This window comes from Heterocephalus glaber, unplaced genomic scaffold (genome assembly GCF_053883595.1).
Source record: "Heterocephalus glaber isolate CG9 unplaced genomic scaffold, H.glaber_assembly_v1.0 deba00000546, whole genome shotgun sequence".
Classification (NCBI taxonomy): Eukaryota; Metazoa; Chordata; class Mammalia; order Rodentia; family Bathyergidae; genus Heterocephalus; species Heterocephalus glaber.
Genome location: NW_028258147.1, coordinates 37275776 through 37299712, shown reverse-complemented (window position 1 = coordinate 37299712; position 23937 = coordinate 37275776). Strand labels below are relative to the sequence as shown.

The following is a 23937-nucleotide window of genomic DNA, read 5'->3' as shown; positions in this document are numbered from 1 at the left end:
TAAAAGTACAAATTTCCAATGATGAATGTCATTATATTGTATATCTAAAATGTACCAATAAACTTAAACCAAAACCAAACTAAAACAAAAAAAAGACCTCAGATGGGGCTAGAAAATGGAATTAGAAGCTAAGGAGATAGTCCAAGATATTTGTCTCTTCTGCTTACTTTAGCTTCATAATTTGCTGTCATACAGATGGGTTTTTTCTGTTCCTGGTAAATAATAACAATTGTAGCCGTGTGAGATTGTGTAGCAGAGTGGATGGATAGAGAAAGGGAGGTTGGGTGGAATGCAGGAGTGACAGGGTCGCCCAGTCTGTGGCCCACACGTGGAGCTGTAGAAACACACACTGTAAGAGTTTTTTGGGCAGCTGCTGTCTGAAGGGGATCAGAATAGAGGTGGGGACAGTATGGTTGGTAGAGAAATGGGCTGCATAATTTGTGCAGTGATTATACTGTATTGCTCTATCAAACTGTGTTAGTTAAATCCTTGGTTCTCCCACTTGACTGGAGCAGTGTTATGAGTTTTAATTGGGTTCTCTATTTGGGTTAAGACTGTTATATACACATAAGTACATACACACATGTATACTAATATCTTTATAATTATATTACAAACATGCACATGTAAATCTTTTTATGCAAGATTTTATTCGTGCTCATCAACTGGAAGTCATTTTCATTGAAATTTTTGGTGTCTTTTCTCCAATACAAAGGGTAAAACATTGCCATATTGTCATGTGTAAACTAATTACTTATGCCTTTGCCACTGTCATTTGGCTAATACTAGCAGGAATACATAGGCAATGCCAGAGATAAGAAATGGTGCTTTTGTTAGTAGAACATGCCTACCTATAAGATGTGGTTTTCAGACTCCACTGACATTATACAGTACCCTGAGAAAACCTCTTTAGCCACAGGCCTGGGACATTTGCCTCCAAAGAATTACCCCCCAAAAGCAGTGTTTATGTTTAAGATAACTCTTGGGGAAAACATCACATGCATTTCAAGTTAATATTAAATAAAATCATTAAACATTTTTTTCAGTTTCAGAAACATTTGCTTCTTGCATAAAAAGATCTAAAGTGAGAATGTCAGACTGATAATTACCTTCCCTTTTTGTGGCAAAAGGAATATGAGAAGTGTAGAAATAATCTCATAAAAAGAAAATACTGAGTACCTGGGGTGGGACAGGTGGATGATGTTTTGGTTAAACAAATATTCAGGATAAGAACACTTTTGTCTTCTACAGTTCATTACTCAGCTCCATCATTTCAAAAAGTGTAGCCCAATACCCATGTGGCTAAGTGCCAACTTTTAAAAACTTCAAGGGTTTGCATGTTGTTTGTTCTGAAAGATTGTGGAAAGTAACTGTATTAAAAAAAAAGATGTGTACTAAGAATAAGTCAGTAGAAGCATAGTCCTGAATTCACTGGAAAATATAAGAAAGATTTGGCTTCTGTCTGGCTCTTGCCTTCCTATCAATTAGTGCTGTGATTTTGGGAAAGTCTTTACTTGCTCCATTTTATACTACATCTAAGTTTCCCTGAGTTCTAATATTTGTGTGCTCTCTTAATATATTACATCTTAGAGATGATGGTAAGGCCTCTTAGCAAAGAATAAATTGTAAAGTGAGATGCTGGTCATTGTTGAAGGAGGATGGATAAATGCATTTCTTACATTAACCTCTTTACTTTCTTGAATGAAAATGTTCAGAGAGGCAGATAAAAAGATATATTTATATTTATATTTCTCTGTGGAGAATGCTTATAATAACAAAGAAATGCTTCAAGGAATAGATGGAACTTGATTATCTTTTCCATCCTCAAAAAACATAATTTGTTAGTTTATTTTATGGAGATAATTCAACATAAAAGGTGATATGAACAATAATTTGTAATAAGAAGCAGAAACAGAGAAATTGAACAATTTTCCAAGACCTCTTGAGCCATTTTAGTTGAAAAACCTTATCATTTTGTTATAAATGTCATATAAGATATAGTCAAGTTTAATGAATATACATTACAGATATAAATGGTTCATGAATTCCCATCATTTGGATTATGCATTATTGCTCTTTAAAGTCATTAGTTTGGAAAATTGAGATTTGATTGTAATTTGCAATTTTCTGGCATGCTCTGAAATGGGTAAAGAAGGAAGTGAGCTGGATAAGCGCCAGCTTTCAGAGCAAAATTTACAAATTCAGCGTAGTTGATTCGTGAAGTATGTAAAGCACATGACATAATTTACAATCAACTATAGCATTTTGACCATGGAAATATAAATGAAATAATCTGAGACATTTTCTAAACCTACTTTCTGCAGAGCTAGGTTTCTTCAAGGGATTGGTGCAAGATTTATCTGCAGAAAGTTTCTTGAGAAACCATTCCTCTCCAGAGCAGCACATATAGTCGCTTGGAGACCGTTAAAATGAAAAACCTTGTACATTGTTTGAAAGTGGGTAGAACTACTGGTGACTCTCTAGTAAAATTTGTAGAATGTTAAAAATACATTTACATTCCCAAGTCTGCTATGCAAATTCACTGTCCACAGACAAACTTTTGGAAATATTGTTTGCACTTCTTCTATTTCCTCATTTGACCAGCACTCCTCAGCTTACTGCATCTTGCCTCTGACTCCATTACATTGCAAAACTTTGCTCTTTTCAAGTTAACAGTGACCTCCTTGTCATTAAACCCACTTATTCTAGTATCTTTCTGACTTAGTTTAAATTGAATAATGTCATCTTAGATTTTGTTTAGGTTTTTCTTTTTTTTTTGATGTTGACATTTCTCAGGGTTTTGAATGAGGTTTGTTTGTCTGCTCATTCTGTTTATGGTAATAGCACCACCCCTGAATCCCAGTCACCACCAATAAGCTGATTTTCAAATCTTCCCCTCTGTGCTTCCTGCTCTCAGCATGTTGAACTCTCTATTGGATAGTTTCATCTTGATGATTCTGAGACATCTTTAACTGAGCAGGTCCAATATGGAAAATACCACCTTGCTCCCCTCAAAGCCTAAACTGCTACCCCCCATTCCCATGTGTCTTACCCCAGGGAGTGTGCCCTCCCTCCAGGCTTTGAATCTTGGACCCCTTCCTCTTTATACCCTCTGCTTTCAGTCAGATGTGAAGATATTTAATATGTCTCTTGATTATGTCCACTTGACAAAGCTAGGAGTCTTTTTCTGTGGAGACATATCTTTTCTTTCCAGAATTACTGTAAAAAATCTCTTCACTGATAATATTTCTCCAGCCTAATTACTGAGTTCCTGTCCAATCTGTTCTCTCCAGTTCAAAGTGATCCTTCTGTAACATATATCTAATCATATTTCTCTGATCAAAACAAAACCATGTCCCATTTGTGTAGCTTTAAATGTCTACATAATCTGGGCCTGTGTCTAAGTATCCACTCTCATCTCTTATGATTCTCTTTTGTATTTCATGTCCTGTCTTACTGGAATTCTTTCAGTCCCTCCAACACATTATGATTTTGTTTTGTTTTTATGTTTTAGAACACCTCTCTACTAGAATATATATCCATGCCCCTCCACTGGAAAAAATATCATCTTTCTTCCTGGGGTAGAAGGAAAAGAGACGATGTTTTTTGTTTTTGGTGTTTTTTTTTTTTTGGTACCAGGGATCGAATTCGGGACCTTGTGCTTGTGAGGCAGGAGCCGGAACCACTGAGCTAAATCCCCGGCCCAAGAGACTATGTTTTTAAGGTAGAAATTATGCTTACTTTGATCATGACTGTACTCACCTATGCCTGACAAACTTCCTGGTAATTTTCAGTCTATACTTGCTGAGTAACTAAATTCAGACAATAAATTCAGAATAAAGTTCAATGTCTGTTGCGTTCTCATAATAGAAAATCCATTGCAATATGATTATCAAAGCTCACCTTTTCATCTAAACTTTTATTGCTAAAGGAATAGATGATACACCAGTGCATTTGGGGAGTTCCACATGGAGTCTTCTGTGTGCTTGTTTATTGGGTGGTCCTCAACACATGGCTGTGTGTATATGAGGTAGTCAGTAAATAATTCAGGAATGAACATTTTGAATGTCTTTTATTTGTCTAAAGGAAGAAATTAGACTTAATAAGCACTACAGATTTTATTTGTGGTTCCACATGAAGAAGATATAAGATTATGGGTGAGATGTGGTAGTTGCTCTATTACACTTAGAATGATCTTTGGGATAATTTTTCTTTTAGCTTAATTTATTTTAACTTCTTAAGTTCTTTAATTCAGTTTTCTTTCCTAGAAGTTCTTTACTTATGTCCCAAAATACATATTAGTATTATACATAGCAATTTCAATAAAGAATGAAATTTAATGTGTGATTTATACTTTTCCATCAATAATGGAAATAAGATGTTTTAATTAATAATATATTACACACATATATGTGTAAAGAGGCATCAGTAGTAAAAATATCAAACAAAAATTATTTCTGTATAAATTCCGTATTTCTTATGTTTCCTTTCTCAGTTTTCTATCTCAGGAATGATACCATCTTGTTGGATAAACTAGAAACTTAATAAATTTGACATCTTTTGAGATATTTGACCTAGGTTTATTTACCTCCTGAGTATCTCTTATATTTGTACCCCTCATCAATTTCCAGTTGTAAATTTAGTTCAGCTTTTAGCATCTTCTGTTAGGAGAGTTGCAGTAACTGCATAAGGAACCTATCTGCACCACAATGCTTCTTGCTATTTGTGATAGTGAACTGACTGTGTCAACTTGAGTAAGAAACATCCAACTGAATTGGCTCAGCATGCTTCTGGGTGTGGAAGACCCATCCTAGGGAGGATTGTTGCCAGAATGGTGTGAAAGGGAAACAAAGAAGGAAGGCTGGCTTCTGTTTCTTCAGAGGAGCTCCAATCTTTGCTTACATCTTCAAGGTGGTCTCCTGGCTTCCAGCCTAGATTCTTCAGCCTTCCAGGCCAGACTCTTCAGCCTCCCGCACAGATTTTTTCAGTCTTCCAGCTCAGATCCTTCAACCTTCTGGTGAAGACCCTTCAGCCTTCTGGTGTAAACTGTTCAGCTTCCCGATAGGGACTCACATGGGACACTGCATGGGGCTCCAAGCCTTTGACTGGATCCTTCACATCTGCAGTGTGCAGACAGCCCTTTAGCACTCTTCCACACCTGACTCTGTGGGTGGCCATTGTAAACCAACCTTGTAAATTCCTACATATTTATATATCTTGCATTAAATCTGTTTCTCTAGTCAGCACTGACTGATACACTATTCCATCATCCAGTCAAGAGCAAAACCAATCTGATTATGTTTAGTATGATATCTTCATGACTTCACATTAACCTTAAAGAAAAATGCCTCATTTTTCATGGTTTCTTTGAGTCCATAGTACTACTGAGCATGTTATTTAAGTACCATAACCCAATGTATAGATTTTTGGCCTTGAGGTTTCCTTTCCGTCTTTGAACTATAATGGATGCAAAGAAGATGAGTGTTTTTTGAGAAAAAATTTTGGAATTGCCTGCAAGTACTCTAATAGGGTGGGTCAGTCATTAAGTCAGACTTCAGACTTCTAAATTTTAACAGAAACATCTTAATCCTATCATCTGACTATTTGGCTGTCTAAATCTACCTAGTGTTTTCTTTCAAACAAAGTTTTGGCCAATAGTTCAGGAGCTTCAGGGACTTCTCTGTGATGTGCATGGATTTGCACTGTCGTTGAGCAAAGGCCTCAGAAGGAGCAACTTACTTGTTCAAGAGCATATAATGAGTTAGTAAAAGAGACAGTGCATACTAAAGATCATTCTTCTCACTTACATAGTCTTTGTTTTTTTTTGTCATTTTGATTTAGACTGGAACAGAATATGTGATCAAGAAATGAACAGGATAAAAAGGGAAGAATCAATGAATTTAAATCTTTCGTAATTTTTAACTATTATAAAAGAAATCTAGTTGTAGAATAGTCTGTATATTATTTTGTCTTTTGAAAGACTAAAGTGCAGTGTGAGCTGGGAAGATGTCAGGGAGGTCATTATGCCAGAGTCAACTTCACTAAAATGCAAATATATTTCAACACTCAGAAATTTCTTGTTCATAAATCAAGACTTCACATTTAACATAATATTTACAAATAGTGTCCTTAAAGTGGATTGATTTTTTTAAAAAAAGATCAAGCAGAAATTTGAACCATATAATTTAAATGGTATCAAATTTATACTTGTATAATGACCAAAGCAAAGATATCCATTTTACCAAATAGATAAATACTAGCCCTGTGAAGCACATACCTCAAAAGCAGATGAACATGAGTAGTAAAACAAGGATGTGAAGAACAAAAGAGAAAGTGTCCTTATTATGGAATAAAACTTCTATAATTTACTAGTACCTTGCTCAGATGTTCCAAGAAAAAGAATATTTCAACCCAACAAAATGTGAATGAGCTTCTGTACTTGGCTTTTGGCTCAGTGAATAGTAATATATAAATATAAAATTTCAATTGGATCACTTCCAGCATGTATTCTTGGTGTTCTTGCAAATAAAATAGAAGTTATTAGAATAGAAGAAGTTATTAGATATGATACAACTATTATGCTTTGACATTTGTCATTTTAAAGTATTTTATGGGTAATGGCAAAAACCCAGTCAGTTACATAAGAACCCGTTAATATATATTGAGATTGCATAGTAATTTTGATAAGAGTAAAATTAATCGGTGTAAAAACTCTTACAGGTACTTTACTTTTAAGTTTATTAATCTGTGTATATATTACACGTGTGTGCATATATATGTATGTACCTCTAGTATATATATACATACATATATTTTACATGCATATATATAGTTATTATATTTTTTCTGATGAGGGACTAAACACAATACAAAAAATCCCATGGTAAAGCTTGTAATTGGTGGCCAGATAAATGCACAAATAAACAACAGCCTTAGATTAGGAGAACTGGTAGAATGTGATTGAGGGCCACATACAGTGAGGCTTTGCTGAGTTAAAATTGAATTGATAACCAGAATTTCTCTAATCCTGAGTTACAGTTTGATGGGTAAGCACAGTTTTTCTAAGAAAAAAAGAGGAAAGATATTAAAGGGAAAGAAGTATGGGTAGAAAACCATTAGAGAACCAAGTAAAAGGAAAGAAAAGATGAAAGTCACACAGGCAAGGGCGAGTAGCTAAGTAAACAAGGATCAGAGGACTGAGGCTTTGCATATCATCCTAAAAGTTTGCTTTTTATTCAGGGGTAAAATGGAAGCCAGTGAAGAATTTTGATCAGAGTAAAAACATTTCTTGAGACCATTCTGCATGACAGCATTTTTACAGCATGATTTCATGTAGTGTGTATATCCAGTCTTGAAATGTAGACCCTGCTGTCACACTCATGTTTTTTAGGTGAGGAAGTTGAGATGTGGGAAGGTAGGGAAACAAACTAAAGTTTTACCAAGTTCAGAAACTGGTTTCAGTTTTTCAGTTTGATGCCAGAGGCTGCCCTCTTAAATCTTCTGCGAGGCTGCCTTTTTCTTTCATAGAAGTATAATCTGGACTGGGAAAAGAGTGAGGAAAGGAAGACTCCAGAGTGAGGGAGATCCCCAAGAAGGGCATGGGAACAAGGCCCGACATTGGAAACACTGTGGAATAAATGGGGCTTGGCTTGATCGGCAGTGACTGAAAGCAAGGGAGTAACCACTGGACCTTCTTGAGGGAGTCCTACACAAAAACTAAAGCACAAGAGGGTCTACTGTAGTACTGACCAAAACAGTTAAATCCCCACCCCTAGCCTTGACCACACCGGCCTGTGTCGTTCCTTGCCACTCTCTATTTTGCCTCCTTCGCTCCAGCACTCCAGACCCTCTGATCTTCTTTCTTTTAAAAATACCAAGCTTACTCCTGCTGTGTCTTCTAGAATGTTCTGACTTTTACTACCAAGTCTTGACGTGGATGGTGCTTCCTTGCTTTCAGTCAGGTCTTAGTTTGGAGGTAACTTATTTCCATTGAGAAGCCTGCTTGACCACTGTGTGTACACTGGACTTGTCAGTCACTGTCAGTTGTTTGACTTGTTTTAACCCCACAGCACATAAAACTGTCTGAAATTATCACATCTCTTTGTTTATTTAAGTTTCCTCTTCTAGAAAATGTGGTCTTTGAAAACATGGGCTTTGTCTTTTTACCAAGGCGTTCAAGGTTTAAACAGTGGTGAAAACAAGAGTTGTGAAGTACATAAATGTTTGTTAAATGAATAAGTGAAGACATAAACAAACGTTTGCTTGAAGTCATTAGCTCTTAGGTGGGAATTGAGGTCATGGCACTGTCTAGATTAGAGGACCTGTAACTATTGTGGAGGGAATAAGGAAGTGCCCCTTGACAACACTGTTGTTCTCTTTCTTATCTTCTTTGGGGATAGAAGGTGATTTTTTGGATTGAAAATTACAGGTGAATCAGTTCTTTACACATTCACATTAGTTAAAAATGGGTCCTTCTTTTGTTTTAACTTTATTACTACTTATCAAATCAAATATATTTGTTCTAAAATATAAGGAAAATCTTTTTTCAAGTTTATGTGTATATAGGAAGATACCAGAAGAATGTTCCTAATGAATCTAGGATTCACCCAGTGTTAGGAGTTAACAGTAAAACAAAATTCAAGTAGTAAGTATTTAACTAAGTCTTTCAAAATATCACAAAATCCAGAGAAGGGAGATAAAGATTCCTTTTTTATACAAAAAGTCAACGTTGGGTCAGCTAATACAAATTTTTTCTTGGAAAAAAAAAGCACTCATAAAAGAGCACTCATTTTTTTCCTAGAAAAAAAAGAGCGCTCATAATAGAATAAAAAAATTCTAAAGCAATGAGAAAAAGTGAGTTCACAGGAATAATTTTTTAAAAATATCTTGCTTATAGAGGAATCAAGATTGATGTAATGAATATAATGAAGTAAAATGAGTCTTCTGTTACCAACACATGCTTTTGGCAAAACACCTTAATGTCTTTGGATCTCAGATTTTTCATCTGCAGAACAAGGGGAGTAAAGCAGTTATATGAAAGGTATTTTGGGGGATTCTATCCATATTTTCTTAATATCTATGCATGTATGTATCAATCCTGTCAATAGGTAATCTGGAAGTTTAAATAATTGGCCACCAGGTGGAGAACTCTAATTCTACATTAAATCATTCAATACAGTATGAAATAATCTGAAAGTATTTTGCTATATGAAGTGATAGGCTATCTCATTTCTACCCCCTTGGGGGAGACTAAGTGTATTGTACTGCTAGAGGTAGGTTTAAATTAATTGAAATGTAGTTTTGTCAAAATCTATTTGGGTTTAACAGTAATGCTGCATGAAAAAAAATCCACCTTTTTCTTATATTACAATGAAGTTAGTAGAATTTTAGAATTCAGCCTGAGAGAGTTTTTCCTTTCAAATATTATTTCAGCTATTCAAGAAATCTGTAACCTTCCTGAAAGTCTTTGCTCAACTCAGAAAAGAGCATAGATTATCACAAGGGAAGTCCATTGCCCAGTATACACAGACAAACCAAAAGGCCAGTGTGGGGCTCCCTGCACTGTTTGGATGTTCTATGTGCATGAATTTATATATGTTACATGTTCATTATCATATGGATATTGAATGTGTGTTCACAGTGTTAAATATTTGTTTCTTTCTTTACATTAATTTCTGTTCTCTGGCTTTATTTGAAGTTTTATTGTAAGGAAACTAACTTTCATTGTGTTGTAAATTACCTGATGATTCTTTCTAAATTTTAATGATTCACATCTTTGGACTTCATCAAACTAAATTATGCTTATAAGGCTTGAATGAATATAAGATTCTGAATGATATCAAATATATCCAAAACATGCATAGGTGAATGAGTGTCCTTTGAACATGTTTCAGTAAGCTACACCAGTATCTCAATAATACATCTGCTGCTCAAAACAATTTGTGCTTCTCCTTAGGGGCAGTGTCATACTCTTTAACATGTTCAGTGTTGGTGGTTCCTTTGAGAGTGAGTATAATATTTAAAAAAATATTCCTACAAATGAATATTGAATATTAATGTTACTAAGTTGGAGTATATACTATTTGGTGATCAAAAATTAGATGTAAAATATTTAAGATCTTTTGGGTTAAAAACTCTTCATGCAGCTACTATAAACAAGTCACAAAATGATTCTCTCAATGGTGTTATCACTCTGGGATAAATATAATCCTCCTAAAGTGACTTTCATTTGAATAAATTTATTCTTGTGTGTTTGCTAAAATGAGTACATGACAAAATAAGTTGCTTAATTTATTTATAGTCACTTTTTATGTTCTAGTTATTTTCATAGTTCATGAATTCTTTACATTAAAAATTATAGCATGCTAATTAAATCAGTAATCATATAGATTTTTCCATAACTTCCTCCAAAAAGGATTCTGATTGTTAATGATTTTCTTTGACTTTACAAATTCATATTCTTAGTCTTTCTAATACCAGAAATTATTACAGACCAATAGCAGATAGATCTATGCTAGGCAGTATAGTAGAAACACATGTTACTGCTGCTTGTGTATGAAGTGACCAGCACAGTGATAGGTCCACTAGTAAATAATTATTAATAGCTGCCCAGTGAGTATTAGGTACATAAATGAGTGTAATGAATAATAAGTAATGAAAATAGTTTACATAGACGTATAGTATTATTGTAGACTACTGCTTCATCACCCACCCAAAATGTAATGACTTAAATCAAGAAGTCACTTACGTTGTTCAGAGATCAGTAATTTCAGCAGGGTTCAGTGGGAAGAGCTCATTTGTACCCTATGCAGTATCAGCTGGGCTGACTTGAAATCCAGGGTGAGCTGGAAGTCCAGAGCCCAGAACCACCTGAACTGTGTGATAGTGGGGGTGGGAGCTGGAATGTCACCTGGAAACTGCTTAGATTGTTAGGGGAAGCAGAGCCAAATTCATGGCAGTTTTATCACTCATCCTTGGAGGTCATGTGGAATCATTCCTGCTGTGCTCTGCTGATTGAGGCAGATTTTAAGGGGAGGAATTTAGAAGCCACCATATGAAAGGAAATAGCAGTAACTAATGTGAAGGGCATATTGCAAGAAGAGCATGTGGGATTGAATATATTGGAGAGGTCAGTTTTGCAAAAAAACAAAGTGCCATGATTTCCAACATATAAATATAGATTTTTTTTCATTCAAAAATTCACTTTTATTCACTAGATAACTTTAGAAAACAGTTTCCAAATGAAACTGCTAAAGAGATTCTTTCTGATCCAGTAAATATTTACTATTCATTTTCTGTAAAAATCATAGGAAGTGAAGTGAGAAAGTAACTAATTTGTGTATCTTACATGGAATCATTTAGAAATAAGCTTTTCAAGTAGGCAGGAAATAATGTCTCCTGAATACCAACCCATATCCATACTGCCTGGCAAATGTCCAGCCTGTAGGAGAGTGCTCAATGAATAATGTTACATAAAGGAATATGATTCCATTCGATAATGCACTGTATTTTCTAGTCATTGCAAAAATATAATGTGCTCTTTAATTTTAAATCGGTCCCGATATTGTTGATTATATAGGCTAGACTATATGAGCTTTGGAACTATTTTCAATGGTTCGGCTTTGTTTTCTGAATGTTAGCATTGTACAGCATTCCCTCTTTGTTTTCAGAAACCTTTTTACTTACTCCTCCTATACTAAGTCATTAGAGTACATTATATGACATCACATTTCATGGCGTACTTTTATACATGCTTGCCTCCTAGGTTGTAAACAACTCAAATGGTGGATTTTATCCCTGAAAGTAAAGTTTCATACCCAGAATACTATATATCTGCTTTATGGTGGAGACTGCTTATAAACTGTTGAAAGAATAAATGAAAATCTAAATTGTGTTTGTCCTTTTACATCTATACTCATCTTTAAAAATTAAGTTGTTCTTTGAAAAATGATGAAACTATGATTTTATTAGACTCATCTGCCCTAAAATTATGCATTGAGCTCAACATCAGAGTAAATAAATACATATTTTGTAAAGATGAACATATACCTTTAGATAAATTGTAGTGTCCTTTTATTAAAAAAAAAGTAATGTTAGAAATAGTTTCCTTTTATTTAGGTAGCACAAATTCCTTAAGAGATCTGACCACAGTATCTCTTTCAATGCTAGAGCCTGGAAAGAGCAGGCCATACCACCTCGGAATCCAAGACTATATCTATGGATTTATTATACATGCTTATGAAAGTTGCTGGGCCCATGAGTTCTTCAGAATTACATAAATACTTTAAGATTTGTTCTGAAGGGAGCAGGTGAGGTGCAGCATGGTGCAAGTTATCATCTAGTCCTTTTGTTCCCACTTTAAGAGTCTTAAAAAGGTGCATAGCCAGTTTATGCATCCGGGTAAGAAAATCTGTGACAATCTCCTGCAGGGACTGTGACTGTGTCACATCCTTGAGGCACATAGTTGGCACTCTGACTACTGAAACATGCCACTGCATAAAGAGTCTTGTTGGGATGTTGTGAGAAATGACTATAATTTTCATTTTTTGAACCCAAAATTCTGTTTCCTTCCTTTCATGGCTAAGATAATCTGAAAGAATTTGCTGAAGAGTACCATTGGAGGACTCGATGATGTGTAGCATGGAAGTGGGGTAGATGAGCAGTAACCCTGTCACTGTTTCTCCTGGGTGATGTTTCAGAATTGACTGAAATGCTTGATCATAGTATTCAACAATTTTTTTTTCTCCATTTTTGGCCATATGTTGGCCACTAGAAACGTCCTATGAAGGAGGAATTTGTTTAGCTGCAGTTTTTATTTCTCTTCCAGTAGGTGCAAATAATCACCACAGGCCACCTTTGGCATTGGAAGAGTTTCCAGTGGAAAAGGTCCTTTGCTGTTCTTCCGATTGTGGGCCATGAAGGCCATGCCAAGTCTTTATTCCTCTAGATTCTTCCAATTTTTAGTGTATCACAATAATCATTATCATTATCAGGACAGCTCCTGAGTGATGAACTCTTATTTTATCCTTTCTGATAAAAAAGAGTATATAACAGTTTGCCAAATATTACTGAATAGTGAAAACCCCTTCTCAGTATTATCAATAAATAATGTCTTTGAAATGAATGTTAAAACAAGACAAACCTAAAGGGATTGTTTTTAGGTTTACAATGAAATTACTAACATATCCTGGGAAAAACTCTTCAAATTTAATGTAATGATGATTACAGATTGTCTTTGGTTGTGAAGTTTTTAAAACATAGTACTTTATAAGAATTCTTCTAGTTTCTTTTATAGATTTAACTGGTCTGTATAGTTAAAAATATCGGGGCACTTTATGCCTGATTAGCTTATTTAACCTTTGTTTGGGACACTAAAAGTTGTCCCAAGTGTTGCTTGAATAATAACAGTAAACTCTTTAATAAGTTTTGATTCTTTGTGTTTTTCTCCTATCCACAGACCTCTGTGTTTTTTAAGGTTTCAATAAAAATATTCTGCTACTTTAACTTAATCTTATAAATATCCTCCACTAACCCTCCAGTCAACATAACATTTCTCTTGTTTTTGAAGTGCTCTGCCATCTTCTACCTGGGGTCCTGCTTGCTTGTCCCTCAGGAGGCCTTTACTGCTGTACTCTGGCAGGGGAGGCCCAGGTTCTGACTTCCATAGGGCATAATGAGTCGGAATGCCCATGATGGTAAAGGGTAGGAGCTCATTAGGGACTCCCATTTCTTAATTTAATGAGGGTATCTGAACATGCCATTGTAGAAACTGAAGCTTTCTTTTCCAGAATGGCTTTTGGTTAGCTAGATGTATTTGTAAGTCAGGCAGGTAGTAGGGTAAACCTGGGCATTTTTTTTTTTAAACTTTGGTAAATAAGTATGATGCTAGAGCTCATCTGTTACACAAATGCACTAATTGTAGACTACAAGAACACATATCTGTGTCTGTGGAATGTTGAATCTAAGAAAGTTCTGCAATAGAATTTGAGGTAGTTAATTTAATGTGAATTTAAGTTAATTTTAGAAAAAAAATCTCAACATTACATTCACATGAGATCTAATCAATTATTTTAAAGGAACAGATTAAAAAACTTATTTAATTAAAACCCAAAAATTTAGAGTACATTTTTCTCCCAAGGTTTGTGTTACTGAAACTAATGATCTGATTTTAATAAAATGCAGTGATAAATTATTTCAGAAAGCAGAGGCTGAGAGGAGATTTAATAATTCTTTAATTGTATGACCCATAAAAATCCACTTTAATTCCTCACTGTCATTCACTTTATCATTTCCCTAAACAACAAAATCATTCCCGAGGTGTTAACCTCTAGGACTTGTTCTCTCCTCATACTCAGGGCCTTGCAGAATGTAATGATGTTGCTGTCGACCTTCATTCATCATGGCTTTTTCTTTTCTCCTGGTTTCTATGATACTGTACTTCCCTAAATTTCTTTCAAAACTGTGACTGGTTCAGAACGGTGCCCAGGTTTTCACACCTAGCTCAGGGCAATTTTGAGTGCATGTAGAAGTCAGATTCCACTTCCTTATCCTTCAGCTCAACGCCATCTATAATTCTCTCTGTGAGGACAGATGGGTGGTCCTTAATGCTGCTCTTACCTCTAGAAAGCATGATTGGCACTGTTGGTTGAATCCTCAACCTAGAAGCTCAAGAAAGAGAGGTTGACAAAGAAGAAAACAGTGAATCTATTGCCCTGTTTTCTCTTCACAGAAGGACTCCTAAAATTCTGCCTGCAGTCACTAATTTACAGCATTTCTTTCCTTAAGTGTAACTCTGTCCTTTTAAGTTTTAAATGTGAATACTTTTTTATACTCCTTATCATATGTATTTTCTTTACAAATATCCAGCTTTCTCATGTTTCCTAAAAGTTATCCACTGGCTCAATTCTGTTACTTACTCTTTTTACTTACTTTGAAATGCATTTGGATTTTGGATTTGTACCACCTCCTTCATGGTCCTAACTGTATTTGGATTTGGATTATAAGAAGAGTCTTCTGCCCTCAGTATTTCTCTAGATTCCCCCACCCTAAGAATTCAGCTATGAGTATAAAACTGTAAGATATATGAATATAAAACTGTATGATATATTTGCTGAAAGATACTGATTTTACAAAGTCCTCATTACTACTTCCCTCCATAGAATGCTAAGAAAGGGAGTGTTGGTGCCTCCCTCTACTAGGTCCAGAGTGATTTGTGGCATCGATTTTCAATCCTCAGTGGTGGATTAGACCAGAGAGAATATGGAGGAATACAATGAAATGGTTTACTACTTAACACTGGTATTGACTAAGTCAGGAGTATTTTCAGGGTGATCAAAGAACCCTTTATGTATGCATAAACTCAAATGAACCTTTTATATGTAGCTGAGAGTCTTTCTTTCCATGAGACTTAACCTACAGTACAATTTCCTTCCAAACTCAGCAAAGGACTTTCAAGATTAAAATTAACTTTGCAATCTACTGTCCTGACTCAATTTCTGTTGATTTTTTGATATATATTTTTTCTGATTATAATTATATTTCCTAAAAGTCCAGATAAGAGTGGATAATGTACAGTAGAGTTCTGAGCAAGATATTTAACTCACCTGTCAGATTCCCACTAATTTCTTGGGTTCCCTAACTGTTAGAATAAGTAAAACTGTTTCATAGTTCTTTTCTCTTGTCTTTGCTCTGTCTCTTGTCAAGGTCTGGCTAACCTGCACAGCTTTTTCCAAATCACTTTTTAAAGATTTATTTTTCCACTGGCATTACAACCTTGAAACCTCTTCCCTTGCAAATCGTAACTTCTTTTTTGATCAGTGTTTCCTGTGCAACATCTCCTTGGTGATTTCCTGAGTCTTTCTAAATTTTCCCTTTGGTAAAAAGGAGGAAATGGTGATCTTTCCTTCCATATTTGCTTTCTATTTCCTTTTTCTTTCATAGATCTTGCTTCCTTATTCCTCCAATAGAAGGATGATATTTCAATATTACAAATACATAAACTGTGTAAAATATCAACTAAGTCTTTTTTTCAAAAGAGTAATAATCTTTTAACAAAGCCTAATTCCTGTTGGTCTGAAAAACATGAATCACCATTTCAATAAATTAAAAAAGCTGTGATTGTGACAATTTGGTGTGGTTTAATCTAATACACTCAGAAACAATAGTTTATACTGTCATAGACAGTTTGTCCTACATCTTTATTCTATTTTTCCAGCATAGTTTTCCACTTCTCTGTGTGTTTTTTAATGTTGGGCTGCTTCCTCCAAATTTTAGTTTCATTGCCACATGGCTATGTGAGAGGCTTAAAGGGCACTAAACTTGCTTTCCTGTCTTTCATCAATCACAATGAAATGTTAAGAGTAAAATTCTGACCTGATAAGAATAGAAACATGATCAGTTTGGTCAATTTTTGATGGATCGACATATATAATTATAATTGTATACTCTAGTTCCAACAGAAACTCAGCATTTGAGTTCCCAGGTGTCACAATCCTTGTGTTCCAACTATTAAGGACTATTTATTTGTCATCAGACGGTGACTGGAACAGAATTCTATGGACTGAATTGAATAAAGAGCCATTAATGTTATTCCATGAGTAACTTGCTTGAAGTAGCTATCCAAGCTCAAATTCAAACTACTAACAAGAATCTTGATAGGAACTTATGACAGTAATCCTTTTTCAATTATTCTACTTAAATATGTTGTTATTTAATTTATTTTACATTCATGCTTAGCGTATACATGTGGCTCATTTCAAACAGTGAGCCTTACCATTCCCTGTATACTTTATGTTCAGGTTTTGTTCTCCAGACCCAAATAAACAAATTCCCAATGTCCTTTAGTCTTTGTAAATCAGAAAGGACTGATAGAAAGGGTTAAAATTATGAGATATCAGCTAAAGTGCATTTACATGTGGCATACACTAGATAGTTTTACATGAACTAATTTAATCTTAACAACTCTGTTATGTAGACAGAAATTTGCTCACGATTTTAGAAGAGGTAGCTAATGAATGGAATAGGTACTTCGCACACAATTGCCCTTCTCAACTTCTCTATTTTGTGTACCTAGAATAAAAAAGGGGTTCATGATTCTTTTCTCTATCCATGACTGTATGGCTATTTGTTCCCCAGCTATGACATTATAATTCTCATGGAGGTAATCTTACAGCTTGGATAAAGTAAGTTTAAAGAAGATCTGCAACATTATACCTGTGATTCAACAAAATCTATTATCATTAACTACTCATTTAGCTCAAATTTATTGACTGTTTTGATGTGCCCTGTAACATTACAGACACTGTAAAAATGTGTACATAGACAATACCAGGTCCTTATTTCAGAAGCTCAGAGTCCATCAGAGGTAATAAAATGGTCATGAATCTGAGATATTCAGGAAGCAGGTCAGGGACAAACAATAAATTCCATGCTAATCACGTTCACTACTTCATGAGGCAGAAGAGAGGAAGAGAAGTAAAAAGGATCAAGATACTATAAGTACCAATACCTCACAGTGAATATATTCAAAAAGTTTTAGAAAAGAAACATTGAGATAGAAGGGCAATTGGTTTTTCTTGGGATTCTTAATATAAATTTTTATTGAGCTTAACTTTCAGAGGACAGGGTTGTCAAGTGGCTTCGTGAATGTTCTTGAGTTTATTCCTTAAACTGTGAGGTTATTACTGAACTTGAGGGCATCTTATCAGATCTACTTTAATCTTTCACATGTGCCTGCTCATATATTACTAGAGAAGCAACACTAAGTGACTCCTTTAGTTTCATCTGTGATACAACATATATAAATGATCGACCTAAGGGAATTGATGCTCTAAATAAATGGCTAACAGCTTGGGTAGAGCCTTGCATTAAAAATATACACAATAAACTACTAAGTAGACAAAATACACCTGATTTAACAGAACATGTCACAGTGAGATTAGTTAGTACATCACTGCACACTGGAAAATTTATCAAAAGAGAAAGGTAGGTTACTTTCTTTGGCAGTGCCCCTTTTCACTAGAAGCATGTCGATACAGCTATGTTCACTGTAGGACTCAAGAGAAATATCATAGTAAAGATATGAAAAATGAATACTGGATGTTCAAAATGCTGGAACAATTAAACCTGGTTAGAAGGGTGAGTATTTATGCTAGGCATTACAAAATAGATATGATTTGTGTAGGGGGGATAGAGATCAGGATGGACAGGGAAAAAGCCATTGTAAAGCTGAAGCATGCAGAGCAGGGGCATATGTTACAGAGTTGGAAGATAGAGCAGTTGTCAAGACACAGTCCAAGGATCTAAGTCCATACAACTTTGCACACTATTGAGAGAAAATATGTCTTTAAAGGTTTTAGCCCAGTTGGACAGTTTGAGTCTGAACTGAGGCAATGGCAAAGATGGAGGAAGATATGTGGCCATCACTGGGTAGAAGAATTTGGTCATCTGGATGTCAGGGGCAAGGTATGCAAGAATTTAGGGAGGGCTTTGTGGGTTTAAATGTCAACCACTAGGAAAGCTAAGATTTTTTAAAAAATAGGGATAGATTATACAGGAGAATAAAGAATATAGGAGAAAGCCCAGATTTGGGAAGAAAAGTAGTTTGTGTAAATTATGTTGGACTTGTTATGGAAACATCTAGGTGTAAATGCAACTGAAAATCTGGTAATGCAAATATGGTAGTCATAGGTATTGAGGGAAGAGCCAAAACCATGGGAACCAGTAGGGTTGTGAGATAGTGAAAGGGTAGTGAACAAGTGCATCTTGTGGCACACCTAATTTCAGAGAGTGGACAAATAAGAGGCAGTGATATAGGCAACAATAGTACAGAGCTAGGTGGAGAAGGGTCATGAAAATCAATACAGAAAAGTGGTTTCAAAGTGGGTGGTTGTGGTAAATTCTAAAGAAAGGGGTCAACAAACTTAAGGACTGAATTGGCCTTGACAATTTCAAGTTTTTGGGGAAACTTAAGAAAAATAGGTTCAGTAAAATGGTTGGGGGATCCTAGTTGCAATTTTTCTGAGTCAATGTAGAATAAGTGTTCAGAGAGGAAACCATTGCTCCAAAACAGTTGGCAGTACAAAGTATGAAAGCACTCTGATAGTATATTGCAGAGGAGGAAGATTGCAGGGTGATTATGCTACAGTAATCCTAGGTTTTTCTCTATCAGCTAGCACTCTGTGTGTGTGTGTGTGTGTGTGTGTGTGTGTGTTTCTAAACTTCCATTGTGTCCAGCTAGGAAGGAGTGTGAAAATGGAATGTGGTATTTATACTTTGAAAATATTTTAAGATCATCACGTCTATGCAGAGCTTTTGAAGACTACAAATACACTAAAGTCTGTATCGTGTTTATTTTTTCCTTCTTTTCCTAGTTAATGCTTTGTTTTTCCTGGTACATGTCTGCAGTACCTGATTATTACATTCCATGTGGGGAGTTGGTCCGTGTACCTAGCACATCTTAATTCTTTTCCCATCCCCCTACCTCCCCTGTTTTCTCCTTCCTCCTTCTCTTTGTCCCCTTCCTTCTGCTGAAAGATCTATCTCCCTTTTTCCTATTATCTACTTTTTATTTTTCTCTTTCCTTATGTTTTAGGTTTCTCATACAAGAGAATTCATGGTATGTTTAGGTTTATGTGTCTGATTTACTTTACTTAAAATTTTTATTTTCTGCTTCTGTGGCAGACAGAAGAGCTCTAAAATGAGATGAGTTACTAACACACTTGTTATCCGTTATGTCAGGTGATACAAGCACAATAAATCTTAATTTTTCATGATCTAAAATAATTGAGTAATAGTAAAATTGCTGTATATATACAAAGATGATTAAGACTGGAGTAAATTCACAACTTCAGTACAAGTGTATGTGTTCTGATACATAGAATCCAGTGATGGACAACCTTTCAGAGTTTTCAATGATGACTTAAGTTTGCCACCGCTGAATCTATTATGTTAAAACACATAATAAATGAATATCATCTTAGTTGTTGCTTTTGGCTTAACTTTGATTGGTTATTGCCTGGAATGGAGGCAGTTGAGACAGTTTAGATTTGGACCATAACTCAGACCACCAGCATAACACATTCCCTTTGCCGTTATGGGAAACATGGCATAGGGGCTAAGTGATGTCATTGCCCTCAAGTTGCTTACCTTATAGCAAAGTTGGCAAACATATTCACAAAACACTGAAACAGTGAAATGATCTCTCCCACTAGAGTACTTTTCAGGATATAAGCTAGATGTTTCAGTAATGAAAGTAGTGCTAGAGCTATTGAAAAATCAGTTACAGGAATTGTGAATTTTGAAATGTTCAGTAGAGAAGCATTAACTGTTTTTAAGCAGAGAAGTAATAAATGAAGGTTCTATATTTAGTGGTGATTAGTTCCATAAGTACATTCAGGATATTTCAGAAAGAAAGTAGAAATCATACAGTCAGAGCTGCCCAGTAAAATATTATTGCACCCCAACTATGCAATTATAATTTGTTAGAATTAAAACTTTAAAAAGTATTTCTTTTTAAATAAGAGTAACTTTAAAAAAACCCTGAGTATTCATGTCAGTTGATTTTGTGTAACTACAGCAATAAATAGTAAAAGCAGTAAAATATTTTAAAGATTAGCTGTGTCGTAGAGAGTGAAACAGCTTTTAAAAAGTTTATCCTCAGACTTCATTATCATGCAACGCTTCCACCTTACACTAAATTTATTGCTCTTTTGTTCATTATAATTCAGGACAACTCTATATTTCTTCAGAAACTGTACCTAATATTATTAACAGTTGTGGGATACTAAATCTCATTGTATTCAGGCATGTGAACAAGGCACAGTTGCTTTTTGTGCAGTGTACTTTGTGAAAGTCTAAGAGTGGCCCAGTGGGGCATGGCTGGGTAGTGACTGCTTCCTTGAGAGCGCATCCCAGTGGTCTGTAGTGACACCACACGGGGAAGTGGGACCTCTGCTCTCCAGCACTGTATGCTAAGGATTCATGAATGTTCATCTGGTCCATGGCTCATCTGTCAGTCTTGTTCTTTGTCTCAGTAACAGGCACACCAACTATAGATGCACCACTTTTGGCTTCATGGAAAACATTTCAATACAGACACCTGTTCCAGGAGAGTTCCTAGGCAAAACTATCTTGGGCTCTACGTTCCTTTGTGTGCTAAAAGATGGACAATCACTTTGGACTTCTTTTAACCCTGGAAGCTTGTTGCGTACCACATTCTGTAGGAGAGTGGCAGAGCTAACTAAATAAAGGTCTTATCTCCTGTTATGGCTTATATCTAGATGTTCCCCAAAACCTCATGCCACTCATAGGTGGGGCTTTGGGGAAGTGGCTGGATCATAGATGTGTGATCCTGGGTTAGTCCACTGATTGGTTTGGCATAGTTCTGGACAAGGGTGATGGATTTAGGGAAGAGCTATCTTGGCTGTGGGTGACACCAACCAATAGACTTAGCAAGTGGATGGAATAAAAAAGGAAAAGACAAAGGAAGGCCGCTGCTTTCTGCCTGCCATGCCATGAACTCCTCCTCCATCGTGGCCCTCTGACATACCCCCTACCTTGGAGCCAGCCAACTGTGCACTGAAACCTCAATAAACTGTGAGCTAATTAAACTTTTCCTCGTTTAACTTGTGGTTGTTGAGTATTTTGTCCCACCAATGAGAAGGTAACTAAGACATCTCCTAAGCTAATGATTTAGTTAATAGAAATAATTATGTTTTCTATGAGAATACTTTATATACTCATTTATTTTTTGATTGGCTATATAACACTTATACTGTTCAGTATATGATACACCCAGAGAAATACAACTATTAATCATTAGCAGTAGATAAAAGCATCACTACACAAGCAAAATTCTCAAAATCAAGTAAGTATTAGGGTCAAACATTAAAATTATTCAGATCACCTATTTCTTAAAATTGTCAACTCATTCACTCAAACAACTTAAATATTGATTGTTCTGCTGTGACTATATTTATTATTATAATTTATATTAAGGATGGTTTGACTTTGAGAAAGGGGATAATTTTGGTGACGGTTTGATGGAAAAGGAACTTAGTTTTTATCATGCATAGAGCTGAAAGAGATAACTTTCATACCAGGCAGTTTTACGGAACTTTTAAAAAATAAAATAGAGCAGCACCCTGGCTTGATGGGTTATTATCTCTTATCTATTTCTCAAAATCTACTTCTATTATGCTGTTATGGACTTACAGCTAATAACTATCCTCTCTCTCTGTCTTCACCCCTTCTTGCTCTGATTACACCCAGAGCTTTTTAATCATAAGCCAGCACTATAGTAAAAGAAAATAGTTTTAAGCTTTAGCTCAACCAACTTGAAGGTCTGTTTTGGACTTCCAGGCTTGGGAATGGTGACACTTACTGAGTTTGTAAAGGTTGAGGCCAAAGTTATGATCTGTGCTCATTAACTAATCCTCGGATGTTGGAAATGTGCCCTAGTGATCTGTCTGAGAACTAGGCTAGTTTTACATTTCTCTGAGGTCATTCTCTTAAGTCCTATGCTTATAAAAAAGGAAATAGCTCTTGGTCACATTTTTATTATGTTGCAGTCCACGTGCAGGTCTGTGGCCTGGTGCTCATCTGCTCTGACTTCAAAAGCTACTTTGTTTATTTAAAATAAAGAATCGATACCTTTATTGCCCAAACTGAGTTTTACACTTTTAACCTACATTTTTAAAAAGCTAATCATTAGGAAAGGCAAAATCTTTTCAGGGAAGCCTAAGGCATAGCCATGCTCTGTAAACTTTGAGAGCATTACATTCTGGCTATGATTGCTAGTCTCTATTTTGACACACTAATTTATTTTAAGTGGAATAATTTTATTACACTTAAACAGTTTTTCTATAATGACATATAAAGGTGAGTCATTAAAGGAACAAAATGTTTATGTTATGAAAAATTAATTAAAAAGAAAGAATTTGGTGTTGATAGGTTGAGGGTAGACTGAAATAAAATTTAACATTACCTATAGAGATGCGGGAGTGAAAAAACAATCCCTCCAAATACTTTATAACCTGGAAGCAGAGGAAGTGTTGCTGCAGCATTATCTGGGAAATGCACTCAGTGTGTCTGGAGCCAGTATGTATTTATCTTATATGCAGTATTTTTTTCTGGGTAGGCAGATGATGATACTGGCACTGGATCACAGCGTCTTTCTTTATTCACGGTACAGATAAACTGCAGCTCTTTTGTGCTGGTGAGAGCTGTGTAATATGAATGAAGGATGTTGATCTATATCTCTAGTAAGATTATGGACTGTTTTTTAGATTTTTGAGTAAAGAGGCAGTAAATAATTGTTTAAAAAATAAATCCTTGAGGGCAATTAAGCCTATTTTACCTTTCTGCCCAGGATGGTATAATTATGCAAGGTGTTCTAAATAAAAGGCAACAGTTTTTCTCCTTTACTTTTGAATTCTCTAGTCAGCGGTAAGTTCCTACAACTGAAGTGAAAAATAAAAAGGCTCTATCTAGCGAGCTGCTACACTCCCTGTTATCAGGTCTGTGTTGCTCACATAGGTAGAAGGTGAAGCCAGCATGGGGACTCTGATCCTGATGACCCTATGTGACACCAATAGGATGGGCAGAGAAGCTTGCACTGAAGGAGGGGGAGGGGGAGGAGGGAGCGGAGGGGGGAGAAAAGGAAGGAAGAAAGGAAAGAAGGGAGGGAGGCTGGCGGGCTAGCAGGCAGGCAGGAAGACAGGAGAGCTTATCTCTCAGATTTATTAGTACTGTGTCCTAGGGAACAGGGAAAGGGGACGTTACTAGAACCTCTGCAGTAAGTCCTAGTCTCTTGCGAGCTACGACAGCACAAGGCGAATTGACATATATAAAAGGTAGAAAAAAATGAGACCTTGAGAAGAAGCTGAGCTTTGGGCTTGATCAGTGCTGCTCTGGGCCACAAAGACAAAAGCCCCCGAG

The 23937-nt window shown here is 35.7% G+C and overlaps 2 protein-coding genes across 2 annotated transcripts in view; one reads left to right on the top strand and one right to left on the bottom strand.

Annotated features, from left to right (window-relative positions):
* Znf804b (zinc finger protein 804B) overlaps nucleotides 1–23937 on the top strand; it is a 569039-nt gene that overhangs the window by 24833 nt on the left and 520269 nt on the right. The gene's annotated exons all lie outside the window — the stretch shown is intronic.
* Nucleotides 12165–12925, bottom strand: Tex47 (testis expressed 47). The gene is given in 2 exon segments (XM_013078702.1): nucleotides 12165–12736; nucleotides 12739–12925. Coding segments are annotated over 2 exon segments (759 nt in total).